The sequence below is a fragment of the Cyprinus carpio genome, chromosome A23 (assembly GCF_018340385.1).
Source record: "Cyprinus carpio isolate SPL01 chromosome A23, ASM1834038v1, whole genome shotgun sequence".
Taxonomy (NCBI): Eukaryota; Metazoa; Chordata; class Actinopteri; order Cypriniformes; family Cyprinidae; genus Cyprinus; species Cyprinus carpio.
In genome coordinates, this window is record NC_056594.1 from 7,152,396 (window position 1) to 7,172,613 (window position 20,218).

The 20,218-nt window shown below is 36.0% G+C and overlaps 1 protein-coding gene across 2 annotated transcripts in view; it reads right to left on the reverse strand.

Moving 5' to 3' along the window:
- The window catches only part of LOC109091076 (contactin-3-like), a 67,894-nt gene that overhangs the window by 2,205 nt on the left and 45,471 nt on the right, over positions 1-20,218 (reverse strand). For both annotated transcript variants that reach the window (XM_042712842.1, XM_042712841.1), the window contains 11 exons: positions 14,586-14,715; positions 12,662-12,812; positions 7,826-7,953; positions 5,008-5,183; positions 4,750-4,867; positions 4,479-4,637; positions 3,178-3,327; positions 2,394-2,464; positions 1,808-2,042; positions 716-831; positions 146-332 (listed from right to left, as the gene is read on the reverse strand). In XM_042712842.1, coding sequence (XP_042568776.1) covers positions 146-332; positions 716-831; positions 1,808-2,042; positions 2,394-2,464; positions 3,178-3,327; positions 4,479-4,637; positions 4,750-4,867; positions 5,008-5,183; positions 7,826-7,953; positions 12,662-12,812; positions 14,586-14,715 — 1,621 coding nt within the window. The remainder of the gene's footprint in view (positions 1-145; positions 333-715; positions 832-1,807; positions 2,043-2,393; positions 2,465-3,177; positions 3,328-4,478; positions 4,638-4,749; positions 4,868-5,007; positions 5,184-7,825; positions 7,954-12,661; positions 12,813-14,585; positions 14,716-20,218) is intronic.

Below are 20,218 nucleotides of genomic sequence, written 5' to 3' on the forward strand. Positions count from 1 at the left end.
CCTTAATAAGACTATAAACAGTGTCAAAAACAAATGCAAAATCTTTTGCAGATACTCTGTCTAACTTTTAAACTAATGATAAAATGGAAACAATAACATGGTTATGGTTATAGACAATAACACATAAAGGCCATGTCACACTTACGGGGTCTCTTAGTGGTGACATTCACCACAGCACTATCAGGTCCAACACCAGCACTGTTGTAAGCTTTGAGTTTGATGTAGTATGTACTGCTGGGGTCCAGTCCACGAATGACCGCAGATGTCCTGTTTCCCACAGTCCTCATCACACTGGCTGTGTCCGGTCTGTCCTTTGTACTCCAGTACCTCAGCTGAAATTCACAGTCAACTAGCTGTCATAATCAGCAACACAAAGTGTCGTTCATTGATTAAACTTTATTGGAGCTGTGTTGCAGTAGTAGTAAGCGCACTGAGCTGTGGCGCTCATGTGTGAGTCATTGTGTGAATACATTTAAGTCAGTCTTGCCTACTGATATTCTGTTTCTAATAAAGCAAAAATCACTCTACCACAAACAAAATATCTGACATTTCCCCGCAACATATTCATTTTTATAGCATTGTTTATTGGTAATTACTGCACATTAACAAAACTGGATGCGAGAATCGTTATAACAGCACAGGGAATGTACTTACACGGCGATGTAGAACAAACCCAGTCAGATTCATTAGCTTGCTTTAGTTGTGTTGTCCTCACCTCATAGCCCATTATGCGTGTCCTACTAGTGCTCCAGGGTAAAGGCTTCCAGCTGACCTCCACTTCTGAGGCTGACAGGCTCTTGGCACGGACGCGACTGGGGGCACGACTCGGCTCTATGGTCAGAATAATCATTACTGTAATGTTTTGGCATCTTTAGGCTCATTATTATAGCACTGATGCACTAGCAAATGTTTAGCACATTCAGTTTGCCCTAATCAAACACTGCAAGCAACATAACATTCTGAGCATTTCATATACCTGTTTATACCTAAAGGTAATTTCTGCTCCACTGGCACTATCTTCGATTGTACAAACAAACAAACAAACATCACTGATTGAGCCAATAGACCTTAGTGTAGTGGTAGACCTCAGGGAAGCACCAAAAATTAAATTTTTGAAAGGAATGAAAACAAGGCTGTGAGGGACAGAAGTACAGAGTGTTCAGTAGACTCTACTGTTTAACAACATACTGTAATGATTGGTTCATCTTTCCAAAAGACTTTCAAAACTCCATAGTTGTGAGTTGTAAAATTTTATTGTAATATAGGACCTTTATACAATGTGTGGCATTGCAAAGACTGTAATGTAAGTCTATCCCTCACAGCCTCATTTTCATCATTGTAAAATTCAATATGTCGTCTACTCTGATTAAGGTCTATGGTGCAATGGTTGGGCCACTCAAACCAAGAGTAACATTTCGGCTGCACCACAGAGACAGTGTTTAAAGGGGACATCAGATGCCCATTTTCCACAAGTTGGTATTATTCTTTAGGGTCTTCATTAAATGTCTGCAACAACTTTGGTTAAAATTCCTCAGCTGACATGTAAAGTCACACCCTTTTTACCTTGTCAAAAACAGCTCTGTTCAATTTCGGGTCGCAGTCTGAAAATAATGAACTGGCTGCCTGTTTTCTTTTCAGCTTTTCTGAGCTGGCAGATATGCCAGAAACCTAACAAAATGCAAAAAAGCCAAAAAAGTGAAAATTTCATCTGGTGTCCCCTTTAAACATTTTGAGGGACTGGACTTGTGAATGGCTTATTTATAGTTGTCTCTGCATATTAAATTAAGATTGTTAAATTTGTTTTTACCCTCTTCTGCTGAGTATATAGTGGTCACAGATCCAAAAGGACCTTCTCCTTTGTTGTTGTAAACTCCCACTTTCACATGAAATGGAGAGAATGGAGGGATGCTCTCGTTTTTGAAGATGTATCGGGATGCATCAGGAGACGTCACGGCAGCCTGCATCCAGCTTTGACCACCAAGAGGGCGAAAAGCAACCACATAGCCGAACCCTGGACCACACTGTAGCTCTTCTGGGACTGGCTGGAAAGCCCCACAAGTATCCACAGACACAAGATGAAAAAGGGTGAGAGAATGAGCAAGGGAAAGACTGATTTATCTTTATATCATAACAGTGTTATACAATAGGCTTTGTCTCAGTAGGCAATGGAAAATCCCTTTCACGGTCCTTGAACATATTTTTTTCGCTTTTCACTTTTTGAAAAATAATTGCTAAAATCCATAAACATTTTGTCTGCCTCACTGAAGAGTATCTGCCTTTATTTTTAAAAAAAACGGTTGTTTAATCACAGATCAGACAATTTGACAGTATGATGGGCCTGTTTTTGATACCTTTGTGCTCTTAAATGGGCAAGTGAGAGCTTGCTTTGTTACCTCCCAAGTGATGACAAGCTCCGAGCGACTGCCACCTCCTCCACTGACTCTGGCTGGGGTCGTCCTTGGCACTGCAGCATTAAAAGAAGAAGACAGTTTTACAAGATGAGAAACCCCAGAAGTGCCAAAAGGGCATTTTTCTCCTCCATTTGTTTAGCATGATACCACAGAGACAGCTTCCTCATTCTGAGCGAAAAGGTTTAATATACAGTATGGTTGGAAGAGGACTCTAATCAAATATTGTAGAAGTGCCTTGTTTTATTTTAACAATTCTGTTAACCTTCCCAAAACTTATGAAGTCTCTGTTATACTCACAGCAAAGTTTTTTTTTTTTTTTGAGTTGGAAATATATTTGCAGAGATATCCTGTTATCAAATATCATTTTGATGAATATGTAAAATCTTCTGTGAAATTTCCACTCAATAACAAAATATACCCACAACAAAAAATGAGAGTGTTGAGAAAGCAGTTATGAAAGCATCTGATCATTGCTATGTGGATGTTTGCATGAGCTTAGTAATTCAGCACTCCAGTCACGTCGCACCACATTTCTTTATATAGCACTTTATACAATAGATTGCTTTAAAGCAAGCAGCTTTACAATATTAAAAATGAAAAAAAAAAAAAAAAAATTAACAACTTCAATTTCTACTATAAAGCAGCTTTTCAGTTTAATGTTTTTACTTGCGTCTGACCTTGATGTGTTGTATTTAATGTGAAATAACTGCCTAGGATTTGCCTTTTTTGGTTGGTCATCACAGTAAACATGTAACTATATACATACATGTGTCCTTGGTCCTAATTTTTTGTGAGGGTTTGCTGGGTTCCCCGGTGCCTACGGAGTTAGTGGCCAGCACTCTGAACTCATATTCAACCCATGGACTCAACTCAACCACACGGGCTGACAACTGCTGCCCTCCCAGAGACGCTGGCACTGAGAAAAGAAGAGATATTCCAATATATTTAAAATATCTATTTCCAGAAACTTCAAACAAAATAATCACTTGGAAAATGAGCTTGAGACTGGAGAGACAGGGTCTGGTCCAATATGCAGCTTTTTCTGGCCAAGAACCACACATGGACAGCCAGGATGTGACCAAGTGATTGGCATTAAAAGCAAACAAAACTTTTTGTTTTTACCTGCTTGTACCCTTGTGAAAAAGAATGAATGCACACTTTTAGTGAACTTCTAATCTTAAATGCATGTTTAACTGTGCTTGCAGATAATATAATAAAAAAAATAAAAGACCACTTCAATGTGTGAGTACACTTTCATGACTACACAAGTGCAAACAAATTAAAAGGTTTAAAGTGAATTTAAATCATTGTTTAATCTTGTTTTAAGAAGGAACATTTGCTTAAAAAGGAACATTTATTTCGATGTGGTGACTAACATACTTAAGCATGTGGAAAGTACTTGATTATAAGTTTAAATTAATTTGTTTTACATTCATAATGTACAACTTCATCATTATTTTAATGATTACTTAAATTTTAAAGACAACAGAATAATGAGATGACATATAAAGTACTGGAGTCCTACTTAAATGGGTCAAAAGTTCAGCTAATTGCATTTAATATAAACCTAAACTAAATTTAGTATGAGTTTAAGCAATACATTATCATTTAATTGCAATTAACAAGCAGATAACTATCAGAAAACATAACATCTTGGTAAATCTGAAAACAATGATTCTTTAATTGTATGGACACATGTAATGCTTATTTCTTCAAGGTTGTACAGAAAGTTCCAACTAAATGAGCAGAAATTGTGTGTATACACTGTGGTCAGAAAACAAAGGTGACTACTAAACACTGAGTATTTCTAAAAAAAATTGATTGGACCAGTTGCAATCTTCAACAACTGTTGCAGTGAACTGACAGTGGGTGTGACATGAGAGGTCTGAACATAGGATAAAGATGTGTTTATGAAATACTGATAGAATATCATAAAAGCAATGCTAAAACACTGAAAATAATTTATAGGCCAAACTAATCAAACTAACTTCCTTGGTGACTAAACAGCACTCAAGAATCACTATGCTAAACTTTGCATTTTATTCCAAACTCTTAATTCCTGCACACCTGTTTTGGCCGCTTGCCATCCGAGAGAGAAAGGGCTTCGGATCTGAATGTTGTAAGCAAAGACGGGACTGTGGTTATCAGGGCCTGGACTCCAGGACACAAAGGATGTTGTCTCTGTCACTTCATCAACTTTGATGTCTAGTGGTGGGTCAGGAGGACCTGTGAGGAAATAATGATAAAACTTCATCAAGATATAGAGTATGTGCTTTAATATATTTTTAATCTTGTTAGGTTTCAACCTAGTGGGGTTTTATGTTTGGAAGAACATTACCTCGTACCACAACATCTGTCGCTATAGATGCACTGTCCACTTTAGTCTGGACGGCACATGTGTATCTTCCTGCATGTCTTAGCTGAATGTTACGAATCATAATGTCACCAGCAGATGCCTGTGAGCAAACACCACAATTATATTTATAGATTCATGTAAGCCATTTTATAGTCTTCTGTTAGATTTCCAATTTTCTGGTGTCTTTTCAAATCAGCAAACATGAATATCAGAAAGCAGTGCTAAAAGAATGACACGTACCCCACCAACTTTTTCAAAATATCCCCCATGGCTTCCAAAATTGATCAGCTGCTCATTGAAAAACCAGGTGAATCTCACGTCCAGGGTAGGGTCACGAGATACCTGGCATGGAATAACAACACTCTCTCCCACTGTAACATCCAGCTGGGTGGCTTTAGAAGTGATGATGGTTGGCTCTGAAATAAGAATAAGGTGGTCAGTAGCTAATACATTTATAACTGTACATTACTAGTCATCGGTAGCTTAGTGCATAAAACAGCACTTGGATATACGTATGAACATTATGACCAGGCTCTGCTAGTAGTTGAAGATGAGACATGTTGACCATTAGTTAGCCTGGTACATTTTTGATTTATATTAATTCAAAACCAGAATGGCATTTTTCCAACTGTATTTCTGAGATTAAGATATGGATGTCTAATCATTTTCTGTTTAAATAGTTGTGTAGTCATGCTCCTCGCCTCTCCCCATCAATTGTGTAATACAAGCTCTAACTTTGTCATTTGATGGTGTTGCTTTGGAGTTACAAAGTAAACCAAAAAATCTTGGAGTCATCTTTAATGCCAACCTGTCATTCAAGCCTTTTTTACAGACCTCCTTCTTTCATCTTTTACGTCCCATGCGCTTTCCTGTTGCTGAAAGGCTTATTAGTTCTTTTGTTTTCTTGTGTATTGACTACAGTAATGCTCTCCTTGTTGGAGTTTGTAAATCCTCCCTCTAACAAACCACAATATCTGCAAAATTTGCCATCTAGAATCCTATCTGGAGCCAGGGTTGGTGACCATATAACCCCTATTTTGGAGTCTTTGCTCCCTGTCAGGTACAGGTTTTTCAAAATCCTTGTGCTAACATATAAGGCTTTGCATTATTTGGCTAAACAGGGTTGCATTTACTTGATTATCTGTTCTATTTTGTTATTTAATAATTATGTGTTTTTACTCCTAGTCATCGTTGTTGTTTTTCTTGTATTTAAAATGTATTCTTTTACACTGTCCTTGTTTTTGATGTAAAATGCTTCAAGAATTTCATCTTCAATTTGAGCTGAAGCAAGAGTGCTTTGAGCAGTACACTTCTATCACCACTAGATGTCAATATGCGGTTAGATTTTCATCTGAAACAAGTCTTGTAAAAGTAAATTCTTTATTTCCCCTAACAATCTCCAATATATTCAACTTTTCAAAATCTCTTAATTTCAATGAGTCAGTAAGAATGTTAAATTAATGCACCAGTTATTAATATGATATTAATGTTAAACATAACTTCTGATTGGGTGTTTAAAGTCTACATCAAAACATATCTATCTATCTATCTATCTATCTATCTATCTATCTATCTATCTATCTATCTATCTATCTATCTATCTATCTATCTATCTATCTATCTATCTATCTATCTATCTATCTATCTATCTATCTATATTTCAAAATATAATGTAATTGTCAGCCACCTTATTTTCATTGTTTTTGGACAAAATAAATAAATAAAAAAGACACAATAAAATATTTGCAATATAATCACATCTGTTTGATATTCCTCAGATGAGGTTGATATAGGGGATGTCAGAGAAAAGGGTTAAGATGACAAAAACGTGCAATAGTGCATATTAATTAAACAGCTGGTTCAGTTTTAATTTACGGGATGAATCATTACTGATCAGTAATCTCTGGATTCTCTTGTGCTGAATTATTCATGCTTTATAACGCACTTCTTGCAGAGATGTCTCTTTAATACGGCAAACATGTGAATTTTGCTGGAGCAATTTTATTGAGAGTGTTTGCAAATTAACATGTCAAATGAACATGTATTCAGGATCCAGGCTTTCATGTGAAAATGAGAACAGGAGAAGAAACCAGAGAGTTTCTATAGAAACCAGTTTTAAAAAACAAGAAGGACCACCAAACCGCTGTTCTAACAGAGCGCTGGTATTGTTCATGTCGCCTTGTCAAACGGGTGAAGAATTCACAGAGTTGCAAAAAAGGCTGTTTTAGATGGATTCAAGCCTTAATGAAACACAGCACGGTTATTTCCACACATATCATGCATCTCTAATGCTTGGCAAATAAATCAATTCCCCATTAACCACAAGCACAGTTCATCTAGAGAGTGTGGAGATAAGGAGCTTGTGCTTTACTCTTACACTGGAAAAGACTGTAGCTCGATAGTAAATAGTTATTTATATATTTAAATTTATATAGTTATTCATATCATACAAAATATTGTTTTGCAACACAATATGTTATATACAGTACACAGTATTCAAAAATTTGTGATCTGTACTTTTTTTTAGTCTCACCAAGGCTGAATTTATTTGATCAAAAATACAGTAAAAACAGCAATATTGAGTTATATTCTTTAAACAATTTTTCTATTTGAATACATATCAAACATGTAATTTATTCCTGTGATGTAAAGCTGAATTTTCAGCATCATTACAGTCTTTAGTGTCACATGATTGTTCAAAATCATTGTAATATGCTGATTATTCTTATCAATGCTGCTGCTTAATATTTTCGTGGAAATTGTGATATTTTGTTTTACAACTTTTTGATGAATGCAAAATTCAAAAGAAAAGCATTTATTTGAAATAGAAATGTTTTGTAACATTATAAATGTCTTTACTATCACTTTTGATTAATTTTATGCATCATCGACTGGATATAAGTAGAAATATATTTTATTGTTTTCATTTTTTTAATATATTTAACGCAAACGTAGTTTTATAAATGAAAACATGTTGTCATCATCATGTTACATGCATGCATGTACAGAATTGTCCATGAGTAATGCATGTACTAAATACAAAAATGTCCCAGCATACCTTTCACCACTAGTGTGCCTGCACTGCTTGCCACTCCAAACTGGTTTCTAGCCACACAGGTGTAAAGACCTGCGTCTAGTTTGGTGATGTTGGAAATCCGGAGACTGCCATTATCCAGAACAGAGACTCTAGACAACAAAGTGACATGATGAAAGCCTTGCAACACCATTCATCCAGATAAACAAGATTTAAAACCAGTTATTATATTACACTGAAGATCAATGAACTTTAGTCTGGCCACAGAGATCAATAGGCAATAGGATTAAAATAATAAGACATCATTAAGCAATTATAAAGAACACAATAAGATTATTATAAATCTACATTTTTATATGATAACATAATCTGTAGTTAAAAACTGTGTTTTTATGTATATTTCATTATTGTATTTCAGATTATTGGACATTTGGTGTCTTTTATATTCTTGTAAAAAAATAAAACATTTAAAAGCCAAATACACAAAAAACCCTTCTCTAAACTCTTCCTTGCTGCTAAACCAGCTCTGATACAGTCACTTTCAACAGATGATAAAAGCTCTCTATTTAAAGTTTTTTTTTTTAGTAGTTTCTTCTGCAACTATTACTAGCAAGACTTTCCACATCACAAAACAACAACATTCTGGCCATGGTTTCTGCTGAACAGTTCAGCCAAAAATAAAATGTTCTGTCATTATTTATTCACCCTCTTGTCTTCCAAACCCATAAGAAACACAAAAGGTGTTTTTTTTTTTTTTTTGGGGGGGGGGGATTTCCTGGCTACTTTTCTTTGTATCGTAAAAGAAAATGGGAACTGAAACTGTCAAGTGCAAAAATGACAAAAAGCACCATACAAAAATGATAAAACTGAGAGTTTGTGGGAGAAGTAGACAGATAATACCTGCTTTGAGATTTTGATGGCATGGGGTGAATTAGGTGAAGCAACAATTCAAGGTTAATGTTGTACACTTTTGAAGTTACACTTTTTCTTTTTAACTTTAGAAACAATTTTCAATTACACATGCTGTTTTAAGTAATAAAGATGGCTTAAAATTACTTAACCACTCTTTATTAAGATTCCATTATTGTTACTGATTCAATAAAATATACTTTCTTACATAAATTTGGTGTTCAACAAATTTGGTGTTAGATTATATTTAAGTGTAAATTATTACGCTGGAATCAACATTAAGCTTCTGAACTTAATACATTATTTCCTGTGATTGTGACTGCAGTGCAATGTCATATTAACAAGTCTGTCTATGAGCATGCTCTGTATATATGTTGATTAAGCAAAGAAAGCATATTGTGTCCAAAATTACATTTTAAGCTTAAAAAACTAAATTTTTAGGTTCCACTACAAGTGCAGAAGAAAAAGAGAAAATTAGTTGTATGCTGCTTTTATTAATTGTAGTGCAGGGGCCAAAGCAATGAAAAATGTTGAAGAGCAGTGCTCAGGATGTGCTTCATTTACACCGTGACCTTTCAGTATGCAGGTCTTCATCACAGCACTGAGAAAAGAAAAAAATCTGCTCCCACCACCAAGGCAAACAGCCCTTTTTAATGGACATGCCAATGTTTGCAAAAATTTAGTAAGTGGAATTTTTAGAAATGAAGGCATGTTGACATGAGAGCTTTCAGCAGGCATGTCATCCTCATGTCTTGTGGAATTATCGTCAATGGTTTTACTCAAGCTAAGGCCATAATTACACTTCCATCGGGCGGATGATAGTGGGTGGGGGTGGGGGAATAAGTCAAAGAGAACACATTCATTGTAACTTGCTTTGCCTAATGAGTTGAGTTTTTCTTTTGTGGCTTTTCGTTTACTTCTGTTAGCACACATGTGCCAATACTTTTTCTTTGTTATTATTATTTTTTTAAAGTTGTCTGAATAATCTTTAGGAGATATACAATTTTTTTTCTCTTCTGGAAAAAAATATTGAATGCTATGCTCAAAATTCACAGGGAGGAAAACTGAGCTAGTCAAGCAATTTAGTAACACATTACATTGAGTTTCTATACAGTCTATCAACATTTGCAGTATGCAATAGCTAACATGAAATAACAACAAATAATACCTTTTCTTGTAATGTATTATGAATGAACATTTATAAAAATGCAGTAATAATTGTTGTTGATTGTCACTATTGTAACATGTTACCAGCAACTTCACTATGTCTTTAACACATTTATTTTTTTTTTAAATCTGTCAGCTGTATAATTATGCATGAATAAATTTGTGTAACTTTTACTTATTTATGCCAAACATGGAAAAGCTGGAAACTGTAAAAGGCTATAATCATATTTGCATAGTACAGTCAGCAGATTTCCATCAAGCACTACATTTTAAAGGCAAAATTGGACATGAAGAAATGAAAGCAACTTTTTTTCCTTCCCACATGATCATTATAGAAGTCTGAAAGCTGTTCTTTGGTCTTCTCTCTCGCTCTCATAAACGCACTCCCAGTAGTGCAGCAGTGTTTAATGAGAGACCCTCTCCCTCTCCTACCTCCAGCTCTAGATTGTGGGTGGATGTTAGCACAAGGCTGATGGACAGTGATGGCTACTAATGATTTTCTTACAGCAGCTTCAGACTCGAGAGTTCAGTGGTACTCTCTCCATAGAGGCACAGTGCCATTCTGCTTAATTCCTCCATGGATTCATCTAAAGTGTAAGCTAATGAGAAATCTGTGATGCACTGCCTTATATGCACTATAAAAACCTATTCAAAATCGAGTCCTTGATCCGGAGGCATTAGCGGTGTCTGAGAGGAGGTTCAGAGCTGTTTTCAAGTTCAGGCTTACAAACAGACCTGATTTTGAATCACTTAGATGTTTGCTGAATTTAGCTCTGGGTCAGACAAGCTAGAAATTCTATATGCAAATATTAATCATAGTCAATGTGAATTTTTATGCATAATCCTTAAATCTAAAGTGACTGGATTTCTTTGATGTTAATTTTCTTTCTTATTCTGTACTCAGTCATACTTAATTCTCTGATGGATGCTTTCCATGTCAGGGGAGGTGACCTTTAAGCCACTTTAATCATTCAGGGTGTGATGGTATATCCAATAGTGAAACCGGAGGCTTTCTCAGAACTCTATATGATGGTCTACTTAATATACTATTGTTCAAAAGTTTGGGGTTGTAAGATTATTTTGTTGTTTTTGAAAGAAGTCTCTTATGCTCACCAATGCTTCATTTATTTGATCATAAATACAGTAAAAACAGCAATAATGTAAAATTTTATTAGAATTTAAATTAACTGTGTTCTATTTGAATATAGTTTAGAATGTAATTTATTCCTGTAATGCCAAAGCAGAATTTTCAGCACCATAACAATTACTTTCTTTTGATTCTTGTATAAATGGAAAGTTTAAAAGAACAATGTTTATTTGAAACATATATTTTATTTACTGCCATTTTTGATAAATGTAATCTTTGCTAAATAACTGTTAATTTCTTAAAAAATATATTTTGAATTCTAGTATCTATTTTTTTTATATATATATATAAATCCATATATAAATGACTGGCAAAAATATTTCTAAGAATATTTAAAATAAAGATCGTTTAATACATTTATTATAGGATAATGACTCATAGGATTAGTTCACTTCCGCCAGATTCATGCATGTGCTTTCCAATGAGACTACATAATGCATGAAGTTGAGCCAGTGCAAGACATGCATTTGTGGTTAAACAGCATACAAAGTTTTTTTTTTTTAATGTAAATGACCAATTTTTTTGCTACACTGTAAAAAATCTAAAGTTGAGCCAACTTAAAATTTTAAGGCAACCAGCTTCAGCAGATTTTTGAGTTTACTCAACTTAAAGCTCAATTAGTTGTACAAACTTTTGTGCATGTTTAATCAACATAATATATTAAGTTAAGCGAACTTTTAGTTAAACTTCTAATTTCGTGTTTAGTTGACTAGAAATATATTTCTAAATTATAAAAACTCCATAAGTTTATAAAACCTGATAGTTAAAGTCACTGTAAAAAAAAAAAAAAAAATCAAAAGTTAAGAAAATCTAATTTTAAGGCAACCAGCTTCAGAAGGTGTTTGAGTTTTCTCAACTTTTGATTTTTGTTTTTTTTACAGTGCAGTTTCAGGACTTAAGGTTTTACTCAACCAAAGATGCATATTCCTCGACTGGGATCATGTTGAGCCATTTGAAGCTGCACTGAAACTGCAATTTGGACCTTCAGCACATTGGCCACCATTGAAGTCCATTATATGGAGAAAAATCCTAGAGTGTTTTCCTCAAAATCCTTAATTTCTTTGTGACTGAAGACATGAACATCTTGGATGACTGATTTATATTATTACCCTAAATGCAGTAATGGAGAGAATCTTGTAAAAAATTAAAATAAAATTAAAAAAAAAACATTCTGAAGAAAATAAAAAAAACATTGGGTATGCTTATATACTTATTTATTTATAAAAAAAACTACATTAATCTATTTGTGATTTAATAATTTTTGCATCAAACACATTTAAACAAACCACCGAAATGTATATATAATTATGAAAATGAATTTGCTAGTCAACAAAACTTTTATACTGCTACATTTTAAATTACTACAAAATACATTTATGAAACTACAGATTAAGTAATCAGTGATTGGTTGATTGTTCAAGTGCTGTTGATGCTATTCTGTGACCTGAAAATGTTTTTTTTTTCTTTTTTCAAGATCAAGTAAATTCAAATGCAGAGGCTGTTGTTGTTGAGACGTTTTGATGTGAATAATCAAGCCTTTGATCAGTAAAAACCCTCTGCCTGACCTGAATCATATTGCTCTGTCTGTATCACTTTAATAAACAGGTTCTTGGCAGACAATGGGTTGGTAAAAATACCTGTGGCTCTCTCGCAGTGCTTCTTTGCCCTTCCTCCAGGAGATCATCCCGCGCGGGGACATACGGGGCCTGCACTCAATCAAAACATCTCCACCCTGCCGAGCCAGTGTCTGTGCCTTTAGCACACTGTTGGAGAAATCTGGTGCCACTGCTGATGTGAAGATAAAAACAAGCATCTTACAAAACTGACAGAAAGATAGGCTGACTGACTCCTTAAAGTATTTGAGAAGTTCAAAAACGAAAAAAAATCATTGTTTTAGATAGCAACATATCAAAAAGTATCAATTGTTTTGAAGAAAAACAGTATAAGAACATTTTTCAAACAAAACATTTCATGTTTTCTACACAACAGGCATATGATACAAAATGTGGAATAAATGCAAATGTAAATATAAATAATAAAATATAGATGAAAGATTACAGCTAATATTAAGATTTACTTATCAAAAATTATGTTCTTCTAAATCCGGGCAGTTGCATCACACTGACATTGGAGCTTTCATGCCCCAAATAATATAAAATTTTAATTCAGAAAAGTAAAACATGTTCTTCTTAGAAGAGGTTTATTCAAGTAACTGATGTATGAATTGCATTTTTAATATACAATACCATTCACAGATTTGGGGTTGATTAGTTTAATTAATTAATGTTTTAGAAAAAAGTCTCTTATACTCACCAGGGCTGCATGTATTTGATCAAAAATGCAATTTCAACACTGTGAGATATATATATATATATATATTACAATATAAAATAACTGTTTTCTATTTTAATATATTTTAAAATGTAATTTATTCCTATGATGCAAAGCTTCAGTATCATTACTCTAGTCTTTAGTGTCACATGATCCTTCAGAAATCATTCTAATATGATGATTTGAAACATGATGATTTGATGATTTGATTTCTTATTATTTGCAATGTTGAAAATAGTTGTGCTGATTAATATTTTTTTGGGGAAACCATGATAAGATCTACTTCCAGGATTCTTTTATTCATAGAAAGTTGAAATAAAATTATTTTGTAACAATGTAGGTTTTGAGCGATTTGAAAAAAATAAAAATAAAATAAAAATAAAATAAAAAATAACTGACCCCAAAATTCAGAAAGTTACTGTACAAAAATATTCTAATATTGTCATATGAAATAAAACTTACTAAATTAATGGATAAGACAAAACAATCAGTGTCAAGTCACAGATCCATATTCTTCCACACAACCTGTCAACCTGCTACATATCTATCTGGTTCCCTCTTTACTAAATCTCATCCTTGTATCACTTTCCAGAGGCATGTGAGGAGGATGTTTTTAATGCGATATCCTCACTTAAGAGCACACTCAAGAGCTCAAGCTATCCCCCGCACAAAACTAAGTTAAACCGAGTCAAGCCAGCCAGCACAAATCTAAAGGCTCTAAAGTGCAAAGACTGTCTACCTCACATCTCCCCCAGGCAGCAATTTCAGCATACTAGACTTTCCTGCCTGTTTGGCATCCATCTGCACTCAACCCATCTACATCCTCAGAGCTGACAGCATCAAAGCACCCATTGTGGTGACAAATGACAGGACTAGGAAACAGAGCACTTTTCTCATCTGCCGCATGTTAAAATGGCCTCGAACGTCAACTCCTTTAATCTTCAGCGCCGAGATGGGTTTGATCATTGATCCTGTCAAAAGTTATTCTGCTTCTCATAATAGCGGGTCAACTGTTTTTAAATGCAGCGTAAAAGGATGTAGTAAGACTAATGAGTGGTAACGTTTGCTGACAATGTGGTTAGAATGAGTTTATGAGGAAAACAAAAGCCAAGTACTGCTAAATAGCACTGCTGCACCAAAACACAACAAACTTCATATCATAGACAAATTTGTAAACATAAACTGCATCTGGCTATATCTTTAGTAACTATGAATTTAGTGATTCCTTACCAATGACTCTGAGTTCAGTGTTGGCAAACACTCGGCCATGACGGTTCTCAGCAATACACTGGTACATCCCAGTATCTGACAGGGTCAGACTGCTGATGGATAATGCCCCGTTTACCACCTGGATTCTGTCCTGGAAACATAACAACAATCCCACAATTCAACTTAAAACAAATAAATTGACTTGAGTTACATATTGAAAATTAACTCCAGTATTATTTTACATATTAGACACATTCTACATAGAAAACACAGTCTGAGAAATCCATGTAATGTAATGTTTTCCTCTTTTCTGTCCTTGCATAAGGGTTACACAAATTTAAACAATAAATATGCAACTTGTCCATGAAATAGCAAAATCATACCCAAACTGCTACTGAAGCTACTGAAACTTTCAATGAATAATACTTTTTTCTGGTCTTTTTCAACAAAGAGTCAATGAAAAAAGAAGGGCTGCACTCTTAATTGTCAGTTAAACTCTAGCCGATGAGAAGAGGCTAAGGCTTAGCTTAGTTAATAAAGAAAACAAATGGAGTGCACTTTCTGCCGTCTTGGTCTCTGTGAACTAGAGCACATCTCAAAAAGGAATGAATCTCAGTTTACAGGCTTCTTGCCTTACATATATGAGAAATATATCTATAGAAAGGTTGAAATGTGTATTTTTAAATGAATCAATTCAAATTGAAAACAAATACTCTCTCATTATGTAATCCATATGAAAGCATTGCTCTAAAGTGAGTTGGCATCTTTACAGCAGACACTGACTAAATTAATCTCCTTGATATTTTTTTCCAGACACATTCATAGTTACTTTTGCTTTATGTGTGCGCTTGATACTAATTATCATGTTATCGTCATTTTGAATGTCATGTGTTAAAACTACATGGAATTTACATTTAATGTTAGTGGCAAATACAGAAATCTCTAAAAGATTTCAAGATTGTTTCAATAATTCATTTCAAATTAACAATAAATCCGACAACAATGGTATCTTAAGATTTGCTTCGTTAACTTAAATTCCACAGAACAAAAAATAAAACAAAAACAACAACAAAACTATAATGTATTGCATGGATTTCTGGAAACAGTGATAACTCAAAAAAATCTACTGGAAATGAGCCATCCATACAAACTCATTTACTAGAAAGAATCATACTTCTCAATGCTACTTGTTAGATAATATTTTATTTTAGATAAAACTATCACAAAAAGAAAAACAGAACATGGGATTTGTGAAAGGAATGGGACACAACTAAAGTATTAGGCCTACCATATTCACGGAAAGTGTCTGCTATAAAATAATAAAATGACATGTGAAGAAAGCAGAACGGGGGATGAATCTAATCCCACAGTAGCAGTGGATTGCTGCTGATGGGCGGTCTATAATTTTTTTATCCTGGCCAAACACTTACTCGTAAAGCCCCTGTTATGCTGCCATTGCACTCACTTGAGTGTGAAAAATCTGAATGGTGCATTCAGGTTGAATGAACTGAGATTTAAAGGGCTCAGAAATCTGCACTCGTTCTCTGTATTCGGGCTCTTCAGAGTCTGGTGGCATTAGCTTTATGCCACTTGAATTTCATTGTTCTAATGCAGCTAGAAAATGGTGTAACTCTCTGGCCACACGATCCGCCCTGACATGGAGCATCACAATCTAAATGATATCATAAGCAGACCGCTTCATATGTGTGCCGTGTTGACTGGAGTAAACTAGAGAAATCAGAAATCAGTATAGCCTCTAGCAACAAAGACAAATGGTGGCATAAATCAGCTTTATGGGGGTAATTAATTAGGGGTGACATTCCACTGTAATCAGCACTTTCCCCCTCGACAGGAGAGTGCCGTTTGAGTGGGCTGTGCTGCACCAGACTGATTAAGTTGCCCACCTGAATAGACATCGCAAAGATTGCCCCGACATTATGGGTATTGGCTTGACATGTGTGAAATTGTTGCTGAGGTAAACATTTACACAAGCAGATGAATATTTGGTGTAGTACCAGGAGGAAAATCAAAACAAAACGTAGGAGAGCTGCAAACTTTTAAACAGATAATTTAAAAGTACATAAAATAAATATAGATTATACAACATTTACTTTTAGTGCACTCATGCAATTGAATAAAAATGACATTCATGATATTTCGTATAAAAGCACTGAATATTTCACTATTTGTGTCACTCTGTCAGTTTGCTACATACACTTTCACTTCTTTGATTTGCAGTATTGTGACTGAACTATTTTATTGGTGGAGCAAAAACAAACAAACAAACAAGCAAAAAAAAAAAAAAAAAAAAAAAAAAAAAAAACTGCCTATATTTTGTCTGAAATGTCTATTCGGCCTCATGCCCACATTGCCCAGAACAACTAAAGGCAAGTTATTTCACTCAATGGCAATCCTGGTAACACCACTGATCTATAATAGAGAACTGGATTACTCATGACTTCATAAAAGGGAAGCAACCGCACCGCCATATTGGTATTCCCTAGTATTCCGATAAATTCTATTGAATTAATAGGAAATCATAAGATTTTAATGAGAAAACATCACCTAACAAGTCAGTGTTTTTATATCTGAAGTATCCCTGCACATTCTTACAATGCAAACGTCCTATTTGCCCTGCATATAAAAAATTAGGCTACGCTCATATACATTATAGTAGTGAACATCAGATGAATAATATAAACATTGAACGTTCAACATATGTATTACAAATGACAAAGTACTCATTCTGAAATTGGAATAAAGATTTATGCTTTGTATACACATATACCTTAATTTGCCTTGTACAAATATTCACTGTTTATGTGATTTTGTTATAGTGTTTTTATTTGTACTGTAGGCTAAGTGCAAATGTTTCAATAATTTCATTAACTGCATGCATTTTGAAGCAGCTAATGATTTAAATGTTGGTTAAATTAATAATCAATTTTACATATACAGTATACATAACATTTTACTTCTAGGAAAACGGTAATGCTAAAATGGCATAGAATTTGCAAAACTTTTTTACTTCTATCCTGACAAGTGCTCCTCCAGTCCCTGCTGATCCAGGGAGGGTCTGTGTTTTACCAAATACTTTCCACTTGTTGTGGGAGGAGCAAACGACAGACACAGTGGGGGTGGCGTCAGGCCTCGGAGAGGGTTTTAATAACAGAAAATGAACCAAAAACGGGGAAATAAGTGTCCAAAGGGGAGGTGTGTCCAAAATTAACAGGGAATCTGGTATCCTCGTCATGCTGCAGGGTTTGTGTAGGTGGGGCAGTCTTCAGGAGGGAAGGGTCCAGGTAAAGGGCGGAGTCCGGCAGCCGCATGCGCTCCCCTCTTCAGTCCGGGGCGTAAGGGGCGGCGGCTTCTTACAGCGGCAGCATCCATCTTGTTGGCCGCGACACTTGAAGGGGATAGACGGCCCGGCATCCTGGCCCGACGGCTGTGTAACGGGTGCGGTTCTCATCTGGACCGCGGGTTCGGCAGCTTACGTCTCTGGCGGCACGGGAGTTCCTCTACGCACCCTTCCTGGACCCACGAGGACACCAGTGTGCATGCACGGGAAGAGACCGGTCTCCCGAGGAGAGGCGCGTTGGGCTTTTTAAACAGCGGCAATGATGAGGATCCATTTACATCAGGTGTGCCCCATCACACGCCGCCAGCCCTGGCTCGTCCAGTGCCCCTCCTCTCTCACACACCCACTCCTGTCAGGAGCCTGGTGAAGGGTGGTGATTTGGGATGGGTTGCCGATGATAGACTTCACTGTGCTTCTAGGCATTGATAAAGCCTTTGAATTTTTTTTTGCATCCATCTCCTGACTTGTGCCTGTCCACAACTTTATCCTGGAGATCTTTTGACAGTGGCTTGCCACCCAGAGTTGATCATTTGCATCAGTTGCACTACCAAGGGGTGAAATGCCCCAGGATAGCTCTTTTCATGCTGAGCAAAATGAGCACAGCTGATCACAGTTGAAAGTCAAATGGCTTTGTGTGCCATTGCGAAGGCAAATAGCTACACTTAAAGTAATTTTTAGGAGGGGGGGGGGTCCTTTTTCTAACTCAGTGATTCTGTACATATTTTATTTTTATAAAAAAAAAATTCTGACATGTTGGTGTGTTATCTTTCACTTGGATGTGTTAAATTGCACTAAATAAAGCGTACTCGGTTACTGCATCAATAGACACTTATGAGGAACCAATAAAATCCCGCTGTGTCATGAAAGTGGAACGACTGATATGAACTGGCCTTGAGTGAAAAAGGCTCAGAGGGAACAATTATGCGCAGGGTGAGCCCTGCAGGAGGCAAGAGGGCTGAACTCATTGAGGTCAATCGTTCCAACGGTCGTATGTACAGCCTCAGCACTAGTAATAGGGCCAAGGGCATTTCTGAAGAATCAGGCAGAGCCTGAGACTTAGACCCCCTAGACAGGCACGTGCCACTTTAAACAGATAAAATCCGGGCCTGCAAGGCCAGAACATCAGAGTTATAGAACCTGGCCAAGGTGGACAGCGAGGCCCAGCCGGCTGCCACACAGATGTCTGCTATGGACACACCACTAGACCATCCCCAGGAAGAGGCCACGCCTCGAGTGGAATGGGCTCTCACTCCTATGGGACTCTGAAGGCCCAGGGAGGAGTAAGCTAGTGTGATAGCATCAACTAACCATCGAGAGATCCTCTGCTTTGTGACCGGGGACCCTTTGGTGCGGCCACCAAAGCATACAAAGAGATGTTCTGACTGCCTGAAGGGGCCGGAATGCTCAATGTAAATTCTCAATGCCCTGACTGGGCAGAGAAGGTTAACCCTCTGGGGTCGACAAACGTGTATACGCGTTTTGTGGCATCTTCTCCTGATAACACCAAAAATACCTTAAATTACACTTTCAGTATTGATTGTACAGATAAGAGCAACACAACAATCAAATCTGTAAAGGGTATACTTTTATTTGTATACACACATAATAACAACAAAACTTTGAGCATTTATAAAATAAAGAAAACAAACAGGGTGCGCTGTCTTCCACCTTGGTCTGCGGTTATCTTAATTTAGAAATGAATCATTAAAATGAACTGTAACTCAGCAAATACTCAACATGGAGACATGAGAGATATATCTATAGAAAGCTTGACATGTCTACTTTTACATCATTATCGAAAACAAATATTCTTTGATAAAGTAATCCATATGAAACCAACGCGATGTCCAGTCTTTCACATTTCCCTTCATTATATCTAATGTGATCACGCCCATGCACCAAGCGCGCTATTGATATTACAATCATCCATGTAAAACTCGCGCGGGTAACCACCCACATGACAGCAAAAAAAGCAACAAGTGTTTTAAATTTTACTTTCCGCTTTGCGCTGAGAGGAATAAGACAGAATTCCCCTCAGAAAATAATCGCTGTGACAAATAAGACAGAATTCACCTCCAGAAGCTTTGGATTTCCTTTGGATTACTGATGCAGCGACTTGATCCAGCAGAGTATTTTTTTATTAAATGATGTTTTATTAACAAGGTTCGGGAGGAGCATGTCAGATACTTAGCCTAATTAGCACAGGTGGAGCACACTTAAGATAATCAACACTAGGGTATAAATACAGCTGACTTACCCCTATCCATTGACGGTTTATCAGCATCCCCCCTCTAGG